The 20,694-nt window shown below is 62.5% G+C and overlaps 2 protein-coding genes across 3 annotated transcripts; one reads left to right on the top strand and one right to left on the bottom strand.

Annotated features, from left to right (window-relative positions):
- The first annotated feature begins 10,854 nt into the window (after nt 1-10,854).
- MAB21L4 (mab-21 like 4) lies at nt 10,855-15,646 on the top strand. The gene is made up of 5 exons (XM_069791665.1): nt 10,855-11,353; nt 12,448-12,670; nt 13,485-13,638; nt 14,835-15,191; nt 15,432-15,646. The coding sequence occupies exons 1-5, from the start codon at nt 10,870-10,872 to the stop codon at nt 15,522-15,524; spliced, it is 1,311 nt and encodes a 436-aa protein (XP_069647766.1). The 5' UTR covers nt 10,855-10,869; the 3' UTR covers nt 15,525-15,646.
- Nucleotides 15,605-19,804, bottom strand: AGXT (alanine--glyoxylate aminotransferase). 2 transcript variants are annotated; one of them, XM_069791662.1, is made up of 11 exons: nt 19,502-19,804; nt 19,184-19,376; nt 18,780-18,844; nt 18,600-18,700; nt 18,299-18,369; nt 17,886-17,970; nt 17,562-17,657; nt 17,256-17,325; nt 17,063-17,158; nt 16,726-16,854; nt 15,605-16,290 (listed from the first exon to the last, which is right to left on the bottom strand). In XM_069791662.1, the coding sequence occupies exons 1-11, from the start codon at nt 19,754-19,756 to the stop codon at nt 16,183-16,185; spliced, it is 1,269 nt and encodes a 422-aa protein (XP_069647763.1). In that variant the 5' UTR covers nt 19,757-19,804; the 3' UTR covers nt 15,605-16,182. The 2 variants fall into 2 exon arrangements, with proteins under 2 accessions (XP_069647763.1, XP_069647765.1); XM_069791664.1 differs by having other exon boundaries at nt 16,726-16,851.
- Nucleotides 19,805-20,694: the final 890 nt, after the last annotated feature.

Raw genomic sequence — 20,694 nt, 5'->3', positions numbered from 1 at the left:
TGCGCGGAGCCGATCGCTGGGAGCTGCGGACGCGGAACCGGGCGGCCGCTGCAGCTCGAACCTCCGCCGCCGCGCCGGACCCCTTCACCCTGCCAGCCCCGCCCCACCGCGGGTGATTTGCATAGCCCGGGTGCGGCCAGCCAATGGGCGCTCGGCGCGCCGGGAGGACGGTGGCGGAGGGGCGGGGTATGCAAATAAAGCGGGGCGGGGGGAGCAGGGTTCGGGTGGGCGGGGCGGGAGGTCCCCCCACGGGGCAAGGGGGGATGGACCCCACGCAGGGACACCCCTCCCTGCCGCCCCTTCTCCTCCCAAGCCCCCCGCGGAGGGACCCCTCGCCGCCTCCTCACCCCCCACGGGGGAAAAGTAGCCACCACCCATGGACACGCGTGGGTGCAGAGCCCCCCTCCAGGGCCAGCCGCGGCCCCGCTCCACCCCCCCACCCCCAGCTGCAGTTCAGCAGCGGGTCCCCTCTGCTCCTTTAAAACAGAGGACTGGAGGGGAAAAAAAGAGTGTAAGAGGAAAAAAATGGTGTTATTTGCTTTTTTTTTTGCTCCCCCCCCCCTTTTTTTTTCAGGTGCTAAAAATATTATCAGGAAATTCTTTTCAGGAATGCCATGTTTTAAGTTACGCTTTAGGCTCAAGGGCCTCTTTGTCTCCACTGGAGAAAAAAAAAAAAACAACCCACACCCACCCTACATTTATCATCAGCAAATGGTTTTATCAAGAAAGCCCAAGTCCCCCAGAAAAGTGCTGGGGCTGCCCCCTGGGAGACCCCACTAAAAAGCACCGGTGGGTTTTGATAGTTAACTGAGAGTTAACGATGGGTGCTGCCTGCACCGCTGCCGGGCAGGTGCTGGGGTGAGGGTTGCAGCCAAACCAGGGGGCTCAGTGACCCCATTGCCTTCCACCTCTGGGTGCCCCCATGACTGCACCCAACCTGTCCCATGGCAGGAGTCTCTGGGGTGCCCAGGCACAGCCGGGGTGGGGGGGGGGGGGGCAGGATGTGAGGGAGAACCCCATCCAGCCCCATCCAGGGTCCCGGCAAAACTGGGGAGGGCTGTCGCCTGCCCCCGGTGCTGGGTTGGTGTGGGAATCCGGTCCCTGGCTCCAGAGGTTTTCCATGTTATTCCACACCCCCGCTGTATAAATATCCTCTGCTGTAACGATTGCGAGGTACGTTTGAAAAGGGGCCAAGGAACAAATTATGTAAAGTGCAAAGCGGAGGAGCAAACAACAGCCGGACTGGGTTAGGACCAGCCGCGGACACTGCTGCGGAAAGTCTGCCTCACCGGGGCCCAGCTCTGCCATCGGTGTGAGGGTGCTCCCAAAATCCTCACCCACGCGTTGCTGGCCGCCCCGAGAGGCAGCAGCGCCGGCGCGGGGATCGTCGCCTCTCTGTAGAGTGGGGGAAACTGAGGCGTGCGGTGGAGGGCTGAAAGCGGGGCTTGGGCGCAGCGGGGGGCCTTGTGGGCAGCAGGGGTGCAGCACCCAGGGCAAAGCTGCAGGGCTCCAAAATGCTCACAGCACCCCCAGCAGCGCCAGGACCTGACTCCCCTCAGAGCAGTCCTGAAACTGGACCCTGAGATCTGCCCGACCCCTTGAGATGTCAGGGCACCTCGGCCAACACCAAGGCTCCAGGACCAAATGTGCCGCAGGCAGCCAGCCCCCGCCAAGCCCTGCTGCCAAACACGGCGAGGCGTCCCTGTCCCTTTAAAAATCTCCTGGAAGAAAATGTTAAAAGGAAAAAAAAAAAAAAAAAGGCGAAATCCAAAATAAATAAACGGCCACATCCGGATTTCTCCCCCGAGACACTAATAAAGGCTTTATGAGTTTGATATGAATTACCCTCCCCAGCCATTTACAGCTGATCTGGAAGGCATTAGGCTGCTCGCCCCTTCCCCGGCCCGGGGGGACGCCATAGGGGGGGATGCAGCGGGGGCACCGCCACCCTCTCTCCTCATGGCTTATCCGTGGCTCCAGGGGTGCCGGATGACACCCATCTCTTCTGGAGAGCGACTGGAGGGGGGTCTTCTGGCTGTCACAATCCACCACCTCGCAGCCAGGAGGGTGAGCCCTACACTCCTGTGGTGGGCGTTGCGCCCACCTCGTGCCATGTGCTCCAAAAAGTTCTGTCTCCTGGCCCTGCTGTGCCGTGCCAGGCCCCACTGCAAGCCCAGCTCCCAAGGGATACGGGGACATGGTGGCAGCAACCTGCCCCCTGCCGCCATGAGCATCCCCGCAGGCGCCATCTGGATTTCTGCCGGTGGGTTTTCCCTCCGGAGACGGGTAGGGCAGGCAGGAGGGAGCAGCCGTGCCGGCAGCCATCCCGAGCGTGAGGGAAGGATTTTCTTCCAGGCAGGCTTCGCACGGGAAAGCACCGCAATGCTCCCCCTGCGTCGTCCCAATCCAGCTCCCCGGGACGCTAAATTGAAAGCAGCAAACCGAGCAGGGAAAACAGCTGTGGGCCCCGGCCGGCAGCCATTTCCTCTGGGCCAGGAGCTGGAGCCGGTGCGAAGCTGGGATCTGTGCTGGGAAGGCTGGGAGGAGTACAGGGGGAAGCAGCCCTTTCCCTGCACCATCTGGCCGAACTTTGGCTGCCTGCTCCCTCTCCAGGAGCAAATGCCCCTTTTCTCCACCCGCAGCTGCATTCAGGGTGCCCGGCTTCTCAGTGGCTTCCCAAACGTGGCCAGGACACCCCCTGCACCCACCCTGGGGGGGATGGGTTTGGTGGGGCTGTCATGCTGGGGTGGGGACAGTGCAGGTCCTGGGGGCATCCCAGGTTTCCTGTCTTTCCTGGACCCCGTGACAGGCGATGCTCCTCTGCGAAATGCCTCAGCGAGGGTCCCAGCAGCATTTGGACCTGGTGCTTCCTCCCAGGCTCTGCAGGCACCCGGCGAGCAGGTTGAGGAGACTGGCGGGCAGCGGGCACGCTGCGGCACAAGTTCGCCCACTGCAAAGCTGCACCCAAGGGAGATGCCCGGGAGCAAGGGATGGAGGCAGAGGTCCTCCGGACGACCCCAAGCCTGTCTCTCCCTGGCATCACAGCCCCAGGGTTGCCCCAAATCCGCAGGCAGTTGCCCCCCGGTTTTTCCCAGCTGCCACTCACAGCCCCAGGGTTGCCCGCTGCCTCCCATGAAAGGCAGCCCTGGAAAACCATTGGGAAAGAACACAAATCCCTACCCACCCCACCCCCTGGCCAGGCCCCGCGCGTTTCAGGGAGGGGGGGACATGCGGAAAGGATCCGGGGAGCTATTAACGATCCAGAGAGTGTTCAGCACGGATGCTTTCAGGCGGAGGGGCCTGCAGGTCAGCACATGGTTTGGATTTGGCTCTCCCCCTCCCTTCCAGCTAATGAAGCTGAGCACAGAGAGCGTTTCCCGCGGATGTTGAACATGTGTGCGGCACAAGCATCACCTCCCGTGGGGGGAGCGAGGGGGGAACCAGCCCCAGGACCCCGGTCCCCGGGGCGGGTGAGGCAGCCAGGTAGCCCAGGATGGTGCGCAGGCATTTAGGGGGGGAGCTGAGGTTTTAATGAAGGGGTTTCAACTCGTTATCTGGCCCGGGTTCAAAGAATGCAAGAACAGGAATCACGCACATAAATGCGGGTGGTGGGAAGGGGCTAAAGGGTGGCCAGGAGGACAGAGGTTACTGCAACACACAGCTCCCGCTCCCCCTGTGCTGCCCAAGCCCGCGGCGGTGCCCGCCTTTGCCCTCCGGCTCTACGGGGCCGTGGGAACAGGGGGGACTCTTTCCCCTCTCCCACCCCCTCACCTCCCCCGGCAGGCTGGGACCCCCCGAACTGCGTGGCTGAGGCATCTGGTGGCTGCGGGTCAGCTGAGCTACGGCGGCAGGGTCATCGCTTGGTGGCAATTGTGTCCCCTGCCTTGCCCAGCCAGGGGAGCCCCAAGCAAGCAGAAGGAAATGGGGCTGGGGGTCTCCAGGTGCTGCCATTTTAAGGCTGTTCCCCTGCCTCTCCGGGGCCGGCAGCTTGGGCCTTATCAGTGGTGCTGGGGGGACATGGTGTCACCAGGACGCAGGAGAGGAGCTGTGGCTGTGCTGGCGACTGGTGACACCAGTGCAAACAGGGATGTGGGACCATTTAGACAGGCACAAATCTCATTCCTTGGGAGAAACCCTGGCCCAAGGCTCTCACCACAGCACTGCAAAGCCAAGCTTTTGAGATGCTGAGGGTGCTGCCAGCTCTGGAGGGATGGGGATGCTGTACCCCTGCCAATCCATGGCACCAGGGACCACCCTGCCAGCTTAGCTGCCACCCTGCTCCTCCCCACACCAGTCCCCGTCCCTGTCATGCAGCTCGGGGAAGGACAGGGATGCAGTGCTTCACCCAAGGATTTCTCCAGCTCCTGGAACGGTCCCAGTGCAGGGGACAGTGCTGAAACCAGGACGTGAGGCTGAAACCGGTGCCTGGCAAAGTCCCATCCCTGGCTGGGGCTTCTGGCAGCCAGCAGCTCGAGTTGATGCAAGTGAAAGCCACCCGCTGCTGTGGTCCCCAAACCACATTAATGAAGACCTCAAACCTGCCGCGAACCCGTGCCACCAAGTCCAGCAGCCTGCAGGGCCAGGGCCAGCCACGAGCACCTCCAGCATCGCAGCGTAGCATCGGAAAGCAAGACCGGATTTCCCAATCCAGCTGAAAGCTCCTCGGATGTTCTGCTGCTTTGATTATTTGACAGACCATGTTTTTTAAATTATTCTTGTATAAATATTTATGCATTTTTACAAGAACCATGCTTTGAGTAACAGGCCATGGCAGAGGAAAGGCCAGAGGGGAGGGGGCTGGACACTGGATTGCTCCATCCCTGCTTCGCAGGTCAGCTCAGGGTTGAGCATGACTGGTGGGGGATGCCGGGCTGCACCCATGCTCAGGGCCCCGGGGCGATGCACGCTGGGTGCTGACAGCCCACCCAAACGAAAGGAGGATGGTTGGTGTGATCCTGCCCCTTCCCCTCCTGTCCCCAGGGAGCAGAGCCCAGCGAAGCACCAGCCCGGCCGAGGGCCAAACCGCCTGCTGTGGGGTGCATGGTGCTGGCCGCTGCTGGGAGCCCCATGCAGACCCACACGCATCCCTGACCTCATCCCCGGCCTCATGCCCGGTTCCCTTGCCTGGCCAGGTCTGAAAACCACCTCCTGCAGCCACCCCGAGCCAAGAAAGCCCTTTCACTGCCCCGCCACTGGACAGCAAGGGGGGACGTGGCTGCCAGCGGTATGGAGACCCCTCCTCTGTTCCCCGCTCCCACCCTGGGTACAGCTCCTCTGTCCCCCTGCTCCCACTCCAGCATTGCACCCCAGCCAAGCCCTTGCACCCTGGGACAGGTTGGGAAGAAGGCGGTGGGCGCCAGGAACCCCTGCAGGTCTCCCAGAGAGAGAAGGGGATGGGGTGGGAGGCTCTGGGGGTCGTTGCAGCCCCCGCATCTGGTCCCAAAGCCCCGGGGCCAGGGCTGCAGGGACAGCCTCTGCAGAAAAGCCACCCGCTGTCATGGGGACCCTCCTCGCCGGCCCCATCCTGCTCCCCAGGACTGTTGCTGTGGTTTTTGGGAAGGATGAGGGTGAACTCCCCCCCCTCCCCTCCCCCACCCACAGATGGGATCCACAACCCAGCCTCACGTTTTCCGCCGAGCTCAGCAGAAATTCACCCAGAAGGTCAGTGACCAGAGAAAGGGACGATCCATCATTAAATAAATTGTTTTCATTTCCCAGGATAAAGGGCAGGAAAAGAGGGGGGGGTTGGACCAGGACTGAAAAAAAAAAAGAGCACAAGGCAGGAAAACCACCCCCCGCGCTCCCTGCCGTTAGCAGCCTCTGCTCCTTCCCTGCGCTCTCTCAGGGCTTTTACAGCCAAAGCTCTTAATGTGATTATAATAATTATTTCTTTCCTATAATTTTTTTTTTTTTTTAATAAACAGCCTCTTTTGAAACGTCGCTGGGGGAAGCCAAGACTCCAGCTGAGCTCTGGCCCGCAGGAAGGAGCAGGGGCTGGGGGAGCGTGCGAACGTGCGGGGGTGCGTGCAGGCAAGCACGTGTGTGCGGGAGCGCGCGGGCGCCCGTGGGGGCACCCTGGGGTCGGGGAACACACTCCACTGGAGCTTGTGAACGTGCTTGGAGCTATGAAAACCCAATGGTTCCCCAGGGACAAACAAGCAGAGGGGTTCCTCTCCATCTCTCTCGGTCCAGGTGCCCCATCGAACCCCTCCTCACAGCCCTGCTCTCCTGCTCCTCTGTGTGGTCCCCCCCAGTCCCAGGGCCGGGCTTTGAAATCTGTTGAAAAGAGACCCTTTTTGCCAAAATAAACAGCCTGTCATGTTAAATTACTCTCCCTTCCTCTCTACCTCCCCTGCCTGCGTCCCCACTCCCCATCACAGCTTTTTTGCCGGGGGCTGTGCTGCTCTGGGCGGGCTCCCAGCCCCAGCACGAGGCTCGTGGGGCACAGGGGTGCCGCCGCTGGGGCTGGTGCGGAGCCGGGGTGCTGGGGCAGAGCATCACCTACCTCCCGCATCCCGGTCTCCCTGTCCCCCGCCAGCTCCTCCACCCACCAGCTCAACCCCCCAGTGTCTTTCTGCTGGGTGGTGATGGCATCTTGCAGGGTCTGGGGCCCGGTGGTGACGCTGCGCACGGACTGCTACGGAGGGGCGAGCTGGGTGAGGGACGCCGGGGGCTCGCTGCAGCCCCTCGCCCAACCCTGCCATATCAAGTGCTCCCATGCCCCCTGGGTTTTTTCCTCTCTCTTGCTTGCCCTTGCTCTTATTTTTGGGTTGTTTTCTCTCTCCTGTTTCTAACAGAACGAAAATTCATAGAGCCATAAAATACCGAGATGGAAAACGAGCCATTAGCTCATTCAGCCCGGCCCCTCTGCCAGTGCCAGGCCATTCCCCGCCAGCCTCCCGATGACTCCTCCAGCCCGAGCACTGCGCGCTCCAGCCATGTCTTCCACGGCCTAACTGACCTTCCTCCTAGGAGATTTTCCCCCACGTCTCACCTCCGACGGAGCTGTGCTACGTTTGAGCCTATCACTGGGTTACCATCCTGGCGCTGCCCTGAATGCGCAGCCCTGTGCCGTGCCCAGCTGCATGTCTCACCCCACGCACGGCACAGCCCCGGGCAGGGCTCGGCTCTCCGGCATTCTGTTGCTTCCTCTGCACGGGATGGAGCTTCTGCTGTCTTCCCACCATCCTGACCTGCGCCATCCCCTCCCCACACCAGCTCCTCTCCCTCCTGCCTGGGCGGCCGTCTGCCTCAGCCTCCCCCGGCACCCAACTCTGGCGCTGGGGCGGCAGGGAGGGATGCCAGCAGGCGCAGGGTGGCCTCACGACCCATGGCCCCCATGCACAGGTCACAGTGCCGGACCACCTCCCTCCAGCAGGCAAAGCACAGGCAGGGGCCAGACTGGTCATGCTGAGCTGCCTGCTTGGCCTTGGTGGCTGTTTCCCTGCTTTGAGGGGGACCCCCCCCTCTGCACCCCCGCACCACCGAGCTGCCCCCCAGCCCAGGGCGTCGGGCAGCATCCGGCAGTGCCTCTGGCTGCTCCCACCTCTGCCAGCTGGCCAGCTGTGTCGCCAGATGTGTCACCAGCTGTGCCACCAGCCAGCACTGCTCCCCGGCCAGCTCTTCCTTCTCGTGCTGTGCCTGCAGCAGGGCTGCTGCCTGCGCCTGGCAACAGCAGGCTAGCTGCTCCTCCAGGGCCTGCTCCCAGCCTCTTGCCTGCAGGGGAGAGGAGGAGGAAGGGGAAGGGGAAGAGGGAAGAGGAAGGGGAAGGGGAAGGGGGAAGAGGAAGGGAGAAAGGGAAAGGGGAAAAGGGAAAGGGGAAAGGGGAAAAGAGAGAGGGGAAAGGGGAAAGGGGAAAGGGGAGAGGGGAAAGGGAAAGGGAGAGGGAAAGGGAGAGGGAGAGGGAGAGGGAGAGGGAGAGGGAAAGGGAAACAATGGGAAAGGGAAAAGAGAAAGGGAAAGGGAAAGGGGAAAGGAGAGGGGAGAGGGGAAAAAGAAAGGGGGAAGGTGAAGGGGGAAGGTGAAGGAGGAAAGAGAAGGTGAAAGAGGAAGGAGAAGGTGAAGGAGGAAGGGGGAGGGGGGAAGGAGGAAGGGGAAAAGAGGAAGGGGAAAGGGGAAGGCCTCAGCCTGTGTGAAGGGGCAGAGGGCAGCATTTTGCAGCACCCGCCTCTCGACAGTGCCACCCAGAGGTCTGCGAGGTGCAGGTGCCAAAGGCAGCAAGGAGCTGTGGGGGGGTCATGTCGCACTCGGTCCTCCCAGAACCAGACCTCTGCCAGCAGTGGGACCAGGACGCCAGGGTCATGCTGCGGGGTCAGCCAGCACTGCCCACCAAGGAGGGCATGGTTCCCCCACCAGCACCAAGCCACTCGGGGGGACTGCCCTGTCTCCCCACCCTAATGAGCCTTACCTTCCTACAGTACTGCTCCCGCTCCCAGTTCAGTTCCTGCGTGACACCCGTGGCCTCCTCCAGCATCCCTGCCGAGTGCTGGCTGAAGGACTGTCCTGGCTGCTGCCACAGCAGGGACTCCATCTGTGACAAAGTGATGCTCCTAGGGCATGCAGCAACCCTGCCACCAGTGAGCCGTGCCCCACCACCCCTGGAAAAGTGGTGGCCTGAGTCTCTCTGCCCGCTTTTCCCCACATCAGGGCCTGAAGCAGTCGTCTCTTCTGCCTGGCTTGGGCTCAGCATCCTCCAGGATGAGCCCAGACCCCTCTGATGGGGAGGGTGAAGCCCCCAGGAGCCCTGCTTTGGCAGCAGGGAGTCCTGCTGCTTTTGGGTTCCTCTCTGGGTTGCCAGCCAGCTTGTTCTCCCCACATGATGGAGGAGGGCAAGACTGAGCTGCACACTCAGCCCTGGTCGGGACAGCGGTTGTCACGGGGGACTGAGTGCCCCCTGCTCAGGTGGGGTGAAACCGGGAGCGCAGGGCTCAGGTAAGGAGGTGCAGAGCCTGTCACCTGCTGACAGGGGTTTAAAATCTGGCTGGGGGTCCCCAGTCCTGGGCACCCCCAGGCTCCAGGTGGTGAGGAGCCTGGTGTGGGCTCCCACTCACCTCTGTGGCTCTGTATTGCAGGTGCGTGAGGATGCTCTGTGGGTTGAAGCTCTGGCCCTGCTCCCTCTTGGAAGGCAGGCAGGGCTCCCCGGAGCTCAGCTGGCAGAAGGACAGACGGACAGACCCATGCCTGGAGGGCAGCTCCTCAGCCACGTGGGACTGAACAAGGCAGGAGGACTAACTGGAAACAACCCTAGGGAGATCCAGAAACCTCATCTGGGCTGTATAAAACAGCCATAAAGAGTCTGAGCCACAGGAGGTGGGAGGACCAGCCGTGAGCCCCATGGCTCTCTCTCCCCTTCCCAGAAGTGGTCCCAGGGCCCCACGCTCAGCTGTGACCCCCATCTCACATGGGTTCCCACTGCCGCAGAGCCTCCCCCGCTCCCTTCCCTGCTCTGACCAAGGGCAGGAACGGTTTGCAAGGAAGCCGGGGATTACTGAAGCACGCTGTCCTGCTAGGAGAGCCCTGCTCTGGGCCGGTAAAGCCAGGGAACCTGCCCTGGGGAGAGCACAGCATGCACCCTCCTCTCTGGGATTTGTGGGAGATCCTGAAGGACTGAGTGCAGGTAGCAGGCTACAGCCAGGAAGGCTGTGCAGAACCAACAGCCAGTGTCTGCGCTGTTGTGGCCGGCGCTGCCCTAACTCCGGGCAGCCCCGGGGCTAAGCTTGTCCCGGGCAGCTCTCGGTAGGCGGAAGGTGACCGAGACCCCGCTCCCATCGGAGCACCGGCCCCAACCACAGCCCTTGCCTCAGCACCATCTGCTCCTCCTGGCGGCAGCCGGGCCGAGGACCGCCACCTCCCGCTGCCCGCCGGTTTTGGGGCCGAAAGCCCCGGGTTGCCAGTCCGTCCCCCCGCCTCGGGCCGATGCTCCCCACCGCCCACCGCCGTCGCCAGGCAACCGCGCCGCCGGGCCGCGCCGTCGCCATGGTGACCGCAGCCGCCGCGCTTCGGGCGTGGCGGGGGCGGTGTTGCCGCGGTGACGGTGGGGCCTACCTGGGGGCGTGGCCTACAAGGGAGGTGGGGCGGGGCCCACGCGTTGAGCTGGGCGGGGCCCGGGGGTGTCTGCCCTGCTGAGGGGCGCCGGGAGCTGCCCGCAGCAGGCCGGGGCCGGGGCCGGGGCCGGGGCCGGGTGCAGGGCTGGGCCCAGGCCCAGGCCCAGGCGGTTCTGCCCAGCTAAGGGGCACCAGGAGCTGCCCACCCCTTCCAAGCTTAAGCCTGAGCCTGTGCCTGAGCTTAAGCCTGATCAAGCCGTGGGCTGGGCCCACAGGGCTCTGCTGAGCACCTGCATGGCAGATGTGGGGTCCCACAGCCCTCCCACAGCCACCGCAGCATAGCCCAGCTCCGGCGTGAGCCCGCTCCCAGCTCCCGTGGGTGCAACACAAGTCGGGAAGCAGACCTGCCCTGGCAGCCCCAGGCAGCTGGGCCTGCCAAGCCAAGCTGTGCCAGGGCGGGAGAGTGGTGGGTCGCCTTCACCTGGCACTGGCTGTGAGGAGATGCTATCGGCAATGCAGCCCCGGTGCCAGGAGAGGTGTGGGAGGCCACAGCGTCGTCCTGGCGCGACCCGCCGGCTGAGTATCCCTTGTCATCCTGCTGGACTGCCTGAGGGGCCATGGTGTGACTCGGTACCCCGCCCTGAGTCTGCCCTGGGGGGACACGGTGCTCCCGGCAGCTCTCCCTGGCGCTCACCCAGCAGTGGTGCTTGTCAACGCCCGGCTGCGGCTTCCCTCTGCCCGCCCTGCACAGATCCCAGCCCTGCCCTACCTGCCCACGTATTTTCACTCCCGCTCAAAGCAGGCTTGGGACGGCCGTGGAGCTGCCATGGCAGCCAGCGCTTCCCACTGGCACAGCTACCTCGGGGTGATTGTGTCCCGCGAGAGGCAGCGGCTGGAGCATTTCCAGCGGGCTGAGGACATATTGCTGACCCTGCTGGAGGGTGTCCATGCCAGGGAGCCCCGCTTCCTTGTAGACTACGCCAGGAACCTGGAGGCCTTTGAGTTTGCTCTCTGCGCCTCCGAGGATGCTGTCACCATGGAGGTCCCCCTGCGGATCGATGGTGATGCCCTGAGGGTGCTGGCATGCCGGCCTGGGGACACCCCAGCCGGGCACTGTCCAGGGCTGGGCACCTTCTGTCTGGAAGTGCCCTCTCCAGGGACGGGCTTGGAGGACTGGACCAGCACTGTGGATGTGATGGAGCGGGGAGATGGTGCGGGGTGCCTGGTTCCGGGCAAAGTCCTCCGGCACCTAAAAGAGCTCCTTGTTTCGGCCATCGTGCGCTGCCAACGCCTCTTCCTGCTTCAGCCAGGTGCGTATGCCAGCATGGCTCTTCCCCAGCCAGGAGCTGCCTCCAGCACAGCTGGGGAGGCCAGCTCGGTGGTGGTCCCTGTGCAAATGGGCTGAGGCGTGAGTCCCCAGGTGCGTGGCCCACCCAAAGCCTCCAAGAGTGAGCAAGCACCCTGCTGTGCGCTGGGACAGGCTTTGCCCTCAGCTAAGGAAGGGGAGATGCAAAACTACTTCCTGCCATCCCACAACAGCAGAGTTATCCTCGGGCATCTTCACCCTGGGCTGATGGCACCCTTCTTGGTGGGTGGCAGCTCCATGCAGGGTTCACCCACCCCTGCCATTAGTCCCTGGAGAGGGTTTGCTCAGGGACTTGACGTGTTTGGCTCGCCCTAGCCACATTCCCCCCATCTCTCCTGGCCTCTGAGTGCCCCCTGCTCCCTGTAGGAGGCTGTTTGGAGGGTGAGCTGGGAGTGTGTCAGGGCTGGAGTGGGACCTTAGTGCATGGGTCTGACCCTGCACACACATGGGCCCCAGCTGGGAGCAGCATGCCTGGGAAGGGCATGGTGGGGAAGGGACCCTGGGAATGCCCATAGGGGTCCCTTCAGCTTCTTCATGCGTTTCCATCTCCAAAGGTGCTTCTTGAAGTAAATCTCAGCCCCGATGAAAAGGTGATGTGAGAGGACCAGAGGGTCTGAAAGTCCCCAGTAAGCCCACCATTCCCTCCTTCCTCCATGGCCAAGCCAGAGCCCTTCATCTTCCTCTACCTCCTCAATCTGAGACTTTTCCTGGTTCATTTTTCTTGGACTACATTGTTTTTCTTGGCACCATTCAGCTACCCAGCAGCATGGCCCCGTTCAGCCACTTGGGCCTTCCTGCTGTGCCCACACCCGCTGGCCTGGCCCTGAGCCCTGCTGGAGCGATGCTCCTTCCCGAAAACCACCCCAGCAGAGTTTGGAGAACAGCTTTTGCCAGGGAACTGCAGCCAAACTGCAGTGCTGGAAAGGGATGAGTCGAATGGGGTGGGACATGCCCACGGGCGTTGCGGCACATACCCAGTTCAGCCTGTGGGACCAGCTGTGGTAACCTCGTAACCGCAGCCAAACCCTCTATGTCTAGGTGACCTCAGCGCCGAAAATCTGCAGGAAGATGCCATGGAGCTCTCCCTGCTGATCCGTGGTGGCTGGAAGACCATCCGCTTTGACATTGTCCCAGTGGTGAGGAGGCGGCAGGAGCCGCTCTGGCTCAAAGGGCAGCAGAGTGACAGGGGCTTCCCCAAAGGCAGCCTCCGGAAGGCCATGGAAGAGGCCCATTTTGTCCCTGCCTCTCCCCATTGCTGGAGGTGAGTGGCTTGGCCGCGCATATAGCGGGGTGACCCTGCCCCAGGGATCCCCCCTGGCTGGCAGCACTGCCGGGTGTAGCCAAAAAAGGGATGGGGAAGTGGAGGGACATGTCAATAGTGGAGTGAAGTCACCCCCTTGTGATGCCCAAACCCACTGCCCTGTGTTGGGGAAAAAACCTCAGCCAAATTTGAGACAGCTCAAGAAAGAGCAGGGGATGCAACTGAAGGAGCCCCCCCAAATTGTTCGTAGGAGCTGAACCCTGGCCCACGCAGAGGGTGGCAGCTCTCAGATCCCTGCTCAGGCTTCAAGAGCACTGTGATGAGGTGCCTCCCAGGGCGGGCTGCAGGAGGGAGCAGGGCCAGGGTGACACACATCTCACCTGCCAGCACAGCTACCCGGCCCCAAGGAGGGGCCAAGCATCTGGCTGGACCAGCCCAGGCTTATTTTGGGCACAATGTAGTCCAGCCAGATGCTCGGCCCCTCCTTGGGGTCCATCCAGCCTCCCCTCTGGGGCGGCCTGCAGCCCTCCCCACTGCCACATAGGGGAGCACAACCCAGCTTTGCCTCCCCTCTTGTCTCTCCCAGGAAGGCAGGAGCTGCTCAGCAGCATTCCCATCATGCTGCAAATCTCCCTGGTCCCTCTTCATCAGAGGCAGGTGCAGGAGGTGGATCCAGGATGCTGTGTTCCTGGGGCCACATGGGTGGCTGGGGGAGATCCCCACGCGTGCCAGGCCACTGCAGGTATCCTCTCCCCAGCTGAAAGGATGCGGGTCTCCATCCTCCCTCTCAGTGGACCCCACTTTCTCTCGCCAGATCCTCCACTCATCTCCCCATCCTGAAACTGCTCCAGGCAGTGGACATGCTGAAGGGACGCCATCTGGACAGTCTTCGCCTGCTTGATCAGCTACGCGTCCAGGACTGGGAAGAGGAGGCTGGGAAAGGCGGTCTCACTTTCAACCACCTGAAGGTAGGTGGGTTCTGCTGGTGGGACAACGGCTCTCTGAGCAGGCAGAGCTAAGGCTTCTCCCCTGCACCCTGCCACAGCTGAGTCGCTGCTGGAAGAAGGTTCCAAGCAACAAGCCTGAGTGCCTGCAGTGCTTTGGGATGTACCACCCCATGGCTGTGTCTGGAAAGGATGCACGCTGCTGGCCATGGTCAAAGGGGTTTGATCCTTCCTCCTTGCAAACAGCAGGCACTTGCTGGATTGAACGAGCAACCTCCAGCCTGAAGCACCCTGAGCGTTAAGAGCTGGGGGTCTGTGCCAATGTGCCAGGCATCCTCTGGCACAGGCTGCCTGTGTCTGCAGAGGCCATGCTGGGGATTGCATTGCTGTGCCTGCCATGCTGCAGGTTGTCCTGTGCCCCAGTGCACTGGGAGGTGCAGAGCTGAGGGTGGCGTTTCTTCCGACAAAACCCTCTTCTCCCCACCCAACCTGTTTTTGGCACTCTGGACCCATGCCAGCTGGTGGCACTGATTGGGAAAGGGGCCATGCTGGGGACAGTACCTGGTGGCACAATCCAGGTGTGCCCTGCCTTGTGGTGGCTCTCTGGGCTGGGGTGGAGAAGGAGGCAAAGCTGTCTTCTGCTGAGAGAATGGCTCCAGCTCTAAGTAACCCTAATCCTGTGCGTTTTGCTTTATGTTGCATTCTTTGATGTTTTGGGTTTTTTTAAAAAAAGAAGGGCACAGTATGCATCTGTCCTTCAAAAAAGCATCTTCTGCTCCAGCCCACCGTGTGCATTGACCGTTAAGCTATGCCAAAGAAGCTGGCATGGCAGCTGCTGGGGGTTCACCTGTCTTGCCAGTGGCTGGTAGAAACCAGAAGCGGGGTTTTTTACTATTGCTTAGTGCCTGCAGAAAGCTTGGGTGTGTTGTTTGGGGCTGCTGCAGAGCTGGGACCTGCCTTGGAGCTGAGACGGGGGCTCTTTGGGGAGTGAAGCAAAGGTTCAAAACTAAGGGGTGGTGGGGCATCGGCTGCGCCTGCAGCAGCCTCAGCAGCAGCCTCAGCAGCAGCTCCAAGAGCCTGCGCAGCCCTAGGCTGCTGAGGACGTGATGTCTGTGTTGAGGGCTCAGCCCCATGGGTGGTTGCACGGTGACCTGCAGGGTGTGAAGGCACGGCCTTTGTGGGGAGTGCTCGATCCCACACCCTTCTCTCCCTCCCTGCAGATGGTGCTGCTGTGGAGCATGGAGCTCTTCCCCTCCCCAGAGGACTGGCAGGACCTGGAAGGCTCTGTCTACAGGCTCTTGGTGATCCTCCTCCGCTGCCTGGCCAGCCGGCACCTGCCCCACTTCCTGCACCCGGAGGAGAACCTCTTCCAAGGAGAGGCCCTGGACCTCACCTCTCTCTACCATAAGGTGGAGAGCTTCGCCCAGGACCCCCGACGCTTCCTCCGCTTCCATTTTGGCCTCCCTGCACGCACTGACAGCTGGCTCGCGGACCCCAGCACCCGAGCCCTCCTGCACCTCCCCACCGAGGACAGGTCCTACTGGGACACAGCCTACTTTGACATCCTGCTCAGCCAGGTAATGCCAGACCCTCAGCTGGTCTCACAAGGCAGAGCGCGGCAGTGCCGGAAACTACCTGGTCTGGGCAGCTTAGGATGTGCTGGAATTTGCCCCCCAGAGCCCTCCAGCCCTTGGCAGCCGCTGGCATTTGCTGCCCAACCCTATCGTGGAGGCTGTGGGAGGCTGGCAGTGCTGGAGCACAGGGCTCAAGCAGAGTGGGGAGCCCTCTCTCCTCACTCTGCACCTGCCTCTGCTTAGTTCCAGGTGTACCGGATCCAGGACAGCGCACGCCGCTCGGCAATGTCCCAGCTGCTCTCCAAGATCCAGCAAGTAAACCCCAAGCAGAGCTGAGCAGAACCCCGCTGCCACCCCAGCTGGGTGACTCAAAACTCCGGGGGTTGCAAGGCGAGCTACGGAGCCAGGGGGCAGCATGCTGCCAAGTAGCTTTATTGAGGAAAGATGGTAGCAGGGAGCGAGTGCCTGTCTGCTGCTGCTGGGTGGGGATGCACGGCCTCTTGGCTCCCCTAGTAGAGCTGGGTGCCGGGGCGGGTGTTTCATCCCAGGATACCTAATCTGAGGGGATGGCTGGCACCCTGTGCTGCTGGGCTCTGGTGCAGGGATGGCTGAGGGTGATGGTGGTGGGAGGGGAAAGGACCTGTGGTCAGATCCTACATCGAGCCCTCTTGTCAGCTTGCAGTGGGGCCCCGGGGCCAAGGGAAAGGGAGGAGCTGGGGGGTCAGGCCATCAAGGTGAGGAGTGACCCTGCGCGGGGACTGGGAGAAGGGGTTTTGAGCCACGTCCCTTGTTTGCAGAGCTGCAGCCCTCACCTCCATGTCCCCCGCTCTTCCAGCTTCTCCTTCCTGCTCTGGCTCGGGTTGCTGGGTGTTGCAGTGTTTCCTGGCAGCATCCTGGAGAGGTAGGGGAGCCCCTCTGCCTGCCAGCTGCCTGCAGCCGGGCATGGGGGGGAGCGCCACACCGCCTCATCCGGAACCCCCCTTTGCAGGGGTGCTCAGAGCCTGCTGCGTTGGCAGCACCGGAGGGCGTCTCGCAGGGCACTCAGCACACGGTCCACATTGCTGCTGGTCGAGTTGCAGCCCATGAGGCCGATTCGCAGGACCTGGGAGGAGAAGGGAGACCATCTCCCTGCAGCACCCACTTTCGCAGCTATGCCCTGGTGCCACCTCCCTGTGAGCAGAGTGGCCAGCAGCAGAGTGCAGGCTCCCGCGTGGAGCAGGGGGTGTGCGAGGAGCAGCCTGCGCGCGGCTGGGTGTAAGTGCATGTGCACAGCTCCCTGCTTGATCCTATTTAACACACATTTCTTCTAAAGACGTGTCACCCCACTAGTTATGTGTGCAGTTATTCAATTATGTGCAGCAATTGTGTGTGGTTAGGAGCCGCTATGCATTGCTGCAGGCGATGGGATGCATCCAGCTGTGTTTGCTGTTTGCAGCCAGAGAGCACCAGTTAATCATGGGGTGCACTACTGATGGATGTGACCGCAGCCAGGTTCAGTGCCCAGCCATGGGCAGTGGGAGGGGAGGACGCTGCCCACCTGGCCCACCGAGGGACCCAGGCCCCCAGCGATCTCAATGGCGTGGTTGTCCATGAGAAAGGCTACAATGTCCTTCCAGTTGTATCCCTCAGGCACCCTGACGGTGGTGACGGTGGGAAGTCTCACCTTCTGGGGAAGAGAGAAACCGGGTTAAATCTGCAGGTCCTGGCTGTGGCCCTGTCCCCCCAGTGAGCCTGGTAGCCTGCCAGGAGATAGCATCACTGGGAGGGCAGTTTTTTCTCCAGCATCAGAAGCTGCCCAGGCACATCTCCAGCCGTGCAGGGCCATGTCCTCACGCTGCCCCTGCACCACGGTGGTGGGCTCGCCCTGCACCCACCTCCTCCTTCACAAAGAGCTCAAGCCCCAGGTCACGCAGCCCCTGGCACAGCTTGGCACAGTTAGCCCGGTGGCGCTCCCAAGAGCTCTCCAGACCCTGTGGGCAGAGAAGAGGGAGAAGATCCCGGGACCCACTGCTCCCCCAAACCCCACCAGCACTGCTGGTGCCCCCCTGCCTGCATGGCACCGCTCACCAGCTCCGCCAGCATGGCCAAGCCTTCCCGCAGGCTGAAGAAGCTGTTGATTGGTGCTGTGTGGTGGTACCTGCAACACCCAAGAGGCACCCAGGTGGTTTAGGCCGGCCCCGTGGCAGAGCAGTACCCAGCTTGCAGTGGGGGGGAACCGGCCTGTGGCCTCCTCCCTCCTCTGCACCCAGCACAGAGGGGATGCAAATCCCTCAGGGCTGCTTTGTGACCAGTGGACAGGGTGAGGGGGAGACAAGGGCGAAGGCTGTGGATGGGACAGCTGTGACCATCTGTCCCGGGACAGCCCGTTCTCACCTTCGCGGCTCCCCATCACAGCCCCAGTAGTTTCCCAGCCAGCCCATGTCCAGATAGAAGGACAGGGGCTTCGTCTTCCTCCTCAGCATCTTCTCCCTGGCAAAGCAGAGTGCTGGGGAGGAGCCGGACCTTGACCCTGCCAGTTCCAGGGTGATGTCAGTCCTGTGGGAGGGCCCCCCCCCAGCAAGTGGCTTGGCTCCAGCACCCATCGCTGCCCAGGGATGGGCCGGGCTCTGACCCCACAGAGCTGGCAAAGCAAGGGGAGTGACAGCCTCCCCCCAGCCCCATTGCCTTTCCCCCCAGTGTGCCCAGGGCTGCCCTTACCTGGCTCCCTCGCTGAACGAGATGGGGGCACTGCCGGGAGGGGTGTTGAGGACTTTCTGAGACCCCGAGTATAGGACGTCGATCTCTGCCCGAGAAGGGAGGCAGCTCCTTAGGGATCAGAGGCTCCCAGTGGGGACACACTGAGCACCCCAGCCCGGCTGCAAGCGGTGGGTGGGAAGCACAGGGTGGCACACGCTGCAGGTCCTGCTTGTGGTTGGCCAGCTTTGGGGGACACCCTGGCACTGCTGACAGTCCCCCAAGGGGAACAGGCTCTCTGGCTGCAGCTGGACCAGTTTCTAGTGCTGCTAGCCCAAAATACAGGCAGTGGGGCTGATCCCACTGCCCTCCCTCCCTGGCCCAGGCGTGAAGCCCCCTTGTCCCCTGGGTGTCCCTGATGGTACTGTGGCTCTTACCCTGCTGGTCCATGAAGATGGGGGCTCCCCCAAGGGATGCCACCGCGTCCACGAGCAGCAGGCAGCCATGCCTGTGGGAGGACAGAGCTCAGCCTGGTGTCCCTACCACCTCCTCTTGCCACCCCTCTTCCTCCAGCCCTGGCATCCCAGTCCCCCCAAGGCCACATATCTCACTGGCACCAACCGCTTCCAGCACAACAGAGCCAGAGGAGAGCCTGGGGCATATAAATCCCAATGCCCCAATCCCCAACGGCAACCTTGGGGTGCTGCCAGCCCCTGCGGGTGCCCGCCGTGCACTGACCGGTGACACAACTCGCCCAGCCCCTCCAGTGGCTGTAGCACCCCTGTGGAGGACTCCCCGTGGGTGATGAAGAACACTGAGGGCTTGTACCATGCCAGGCCCTGCATGAAACAGAGGGGAAGGTGACTGCTCCTGGAAGACAGCTCGCGCCTGCTGCCCCACACTGCAGCCGGCACTCACCTCCTCGATGTCCCACAGAGTGAAGTACTCGCCTGGGGGCTTCAGCAGCTCATGGACATTGGCTCCTGGGAGGGATTTGGGCAGAGGGAGAGTGAGGTTTGGGGATGCCTCCCACTGGGCAGCCACCTGCTCCACGAGGGAATCGATCATGCATAAACCAGGAGCACGGCCGCCTGCCAGGGTCTGGCCTCCCGTGGATTTGCCCAATGGAAAAGCCATAAACCACCGTAAGTGGAGGGACATCACCCTGGAAAAAACCTGGAGCGCCCTCCGGCTGCAGAAGCCATGTCACTGGCCACTGCTGCTGGGATGGGGACAGCAAGCCAGGGGTCACGTTCTGGCATCCCACCCGCGAGCCTGGTCCCCTGAGCCCTGCCGGTGCCGTCTGGCTGTCCCCAGCATACCCAACCTCCTGGTGATGTCAGCAGCACGTTGTCCCCAGATGCCATTGACGGCCACCAGCGCGGTGTCACCATGCTCCAGGAGGTTGAGGAGGGCAGCTTCCATGGCACAGTGGCCGGTGCCGCTGATGGCCAGGGTCAGCCGGTTCTGCGTCTGGAAGGCGTACTGGATGCCCGCCTTGATCTCGTCCATCACCTGTAGTGGCAGGGGACCAACTGACATCGCTATTGTCCCCCTCGCCCTGGCAGAGCTGTCCCAGCCCCTCGTGGGGCATGAGGGAGAGGAGGGGAGGGGAGGAAGGCTAGGCTGGGGCAGCTCACCTGCAGCACCTCAGGGTGCATGTGGCCCAGGAGCTGCTGGCTGCCTGCAGCCAGGATGCGGGGGGGCACGTTGCTGGGCCCTGGCCCAAGTAGCAGCCTCTCTGGCACAGCCAGGGGCCGGAGCAGCCCCTGGGGCGGGGGGACGCAGAGCGGGCTGGTGGCCATGGTGCGCCTTGCCATCCCCAGGAGCCGAACCCGGAGGAGAGGAGCAGTGGAGGCTGCCTGTGCAGCACCCAGCACTGCAGCACAGCTCATCCTGTGCCCGTAGCGTCCAGCGTCCCCGTGGACCTTGACTCTGGGGCTTGGTGCTCCCCCCACTGGACCGGACTCTGCCCCTGGCCTCCTCCTTGTCCAGTTAATGTGCCACCAGCACCATCCCTGCTGTCTCAGCCACTGCATTTTGGGGGGGGTCCCCCCTTGCTAGCGCTGGGGGAGGTTGCTCCTCAGACATGCCAGCCTCCGGGACTGGCAAGCACCCATGCAAACCCTGTTGCCGTGGTCCCCAGGACACGGTGGTTGATGGTTCCCAACACCATCTCAGCAGGTGGGATCCCTGCTCCTGGGCATGCAGCTCCTGTGCCATGGGATGGTTGCACTGGGACTGGCCCAGCACAGCTGCCACGGTCACGACTCCTCCAGCAGCAGAAAGCTCTGTTGGCCAGGTCTCCCTGACCAAGGACCTGCCTTGCAGAAAGGACGTCTGGCCGAGCAACAGCCGCCTGGAGGAGGCTGGCCATTGGGATGGTTTGCACAAGGGCAGAGCCATGGGTGGGACACAGTAGCAGTCCCCACCATGGCGAGCTGTGCTCTGCGGGCTCAGCCTGGCTTGAGGGCATCACAGCGTGTCCTGATGATGCCACAGGCCACGCGTGCCTGTTCAACATGCTGTGCCTCTCACCCACCATGTGTGCCCACAGTCCAATTGTATGATGCCCATCCTCCGGCATGTTCTCTGCCATCCATACTCTGAAACATGAACGAGCTGCGTGCCGCCGGCTCCTGGCAGGTTGAGGAGCAGGTCCCTGGCCAGAGGAGCCACTCGGTGAACAAAGCTTTGGGCTGGGGATTACAATTATGGGGTGGAAAATGCCCCACCATAGCAGAGCTGGCACCGGTGGCCGGTGCTGAAGGCATTTGGGGTGGGTGCATGCAGCTGACATGGTCCCAGGGGAGAGCACTTCTGCCCAGGCAGC

This window comes from Haliaeetus albicilla, chromosome 9 (assembly GCF_947461875.1).
Source record: "Haliaeetus albicilla chromosome 9, bHalAlb1.1, whole genome shotgun sequence".
Lineage (NCBI taxonomy): Eukaryota > Metazoa > Chordata > Aves > Accipitriformes > Accipitridae > Haliaeetus > Haliaeetus albicilla.
The sequence above is the reverse complement of the archived record's forward strand: the minus strand, read 5'-3'. Positions and strand labels throughout refer to the sequence as shown.

Excerpts from the sequence above, each read along its gene's own strand:
- MAB21L4 (XM_069791665.1), top strand. The coding sequence starts at position 10,870 with ATGGCAGCCAGCGCTTCCCACTGGCACAGCTACCTCGGGGTGATTGTG. Across the intron at positions 13,639-14,834 it reads TCACTTTCAACCACCTGAAG|ATGGTGCTGCTGTGGAGCAT; the intron begins GTAGGTGGGTTC and ends CCCTCCCTGCAG. Across the intron at positions 15,192-15,431 it reads TTGACATCCTGCTCAGCCAG|TTCCAGGTGTACCGGATCCA; the intron begins GTAATGCCAGAC and ends GCCTCTGCTTAG.
- AGXT (XM_069791662.1), bottom strand. The coding sequence starts at position 19,756 with ATGAGCTGTGCTGCAGTGCTGGGTGCTGCACAGGCAGCCTCCACTGCT. Across the intron at positions 17,971-18,298 it reads CATCTTCATGGACCAGCAGG|AGATCGACGTCCTATACTCG; the intron begins GTAAGAGCCACA and ends CTTCTCGGGCAG. Across the intron at positions 17,326-17,561 it reads TGTGATGGGGAGCCGCGAAG|GTACCACCACACAGCACCAA; the intron begins GTGAGAACGGGC and ends TGGGTGTTGCAG.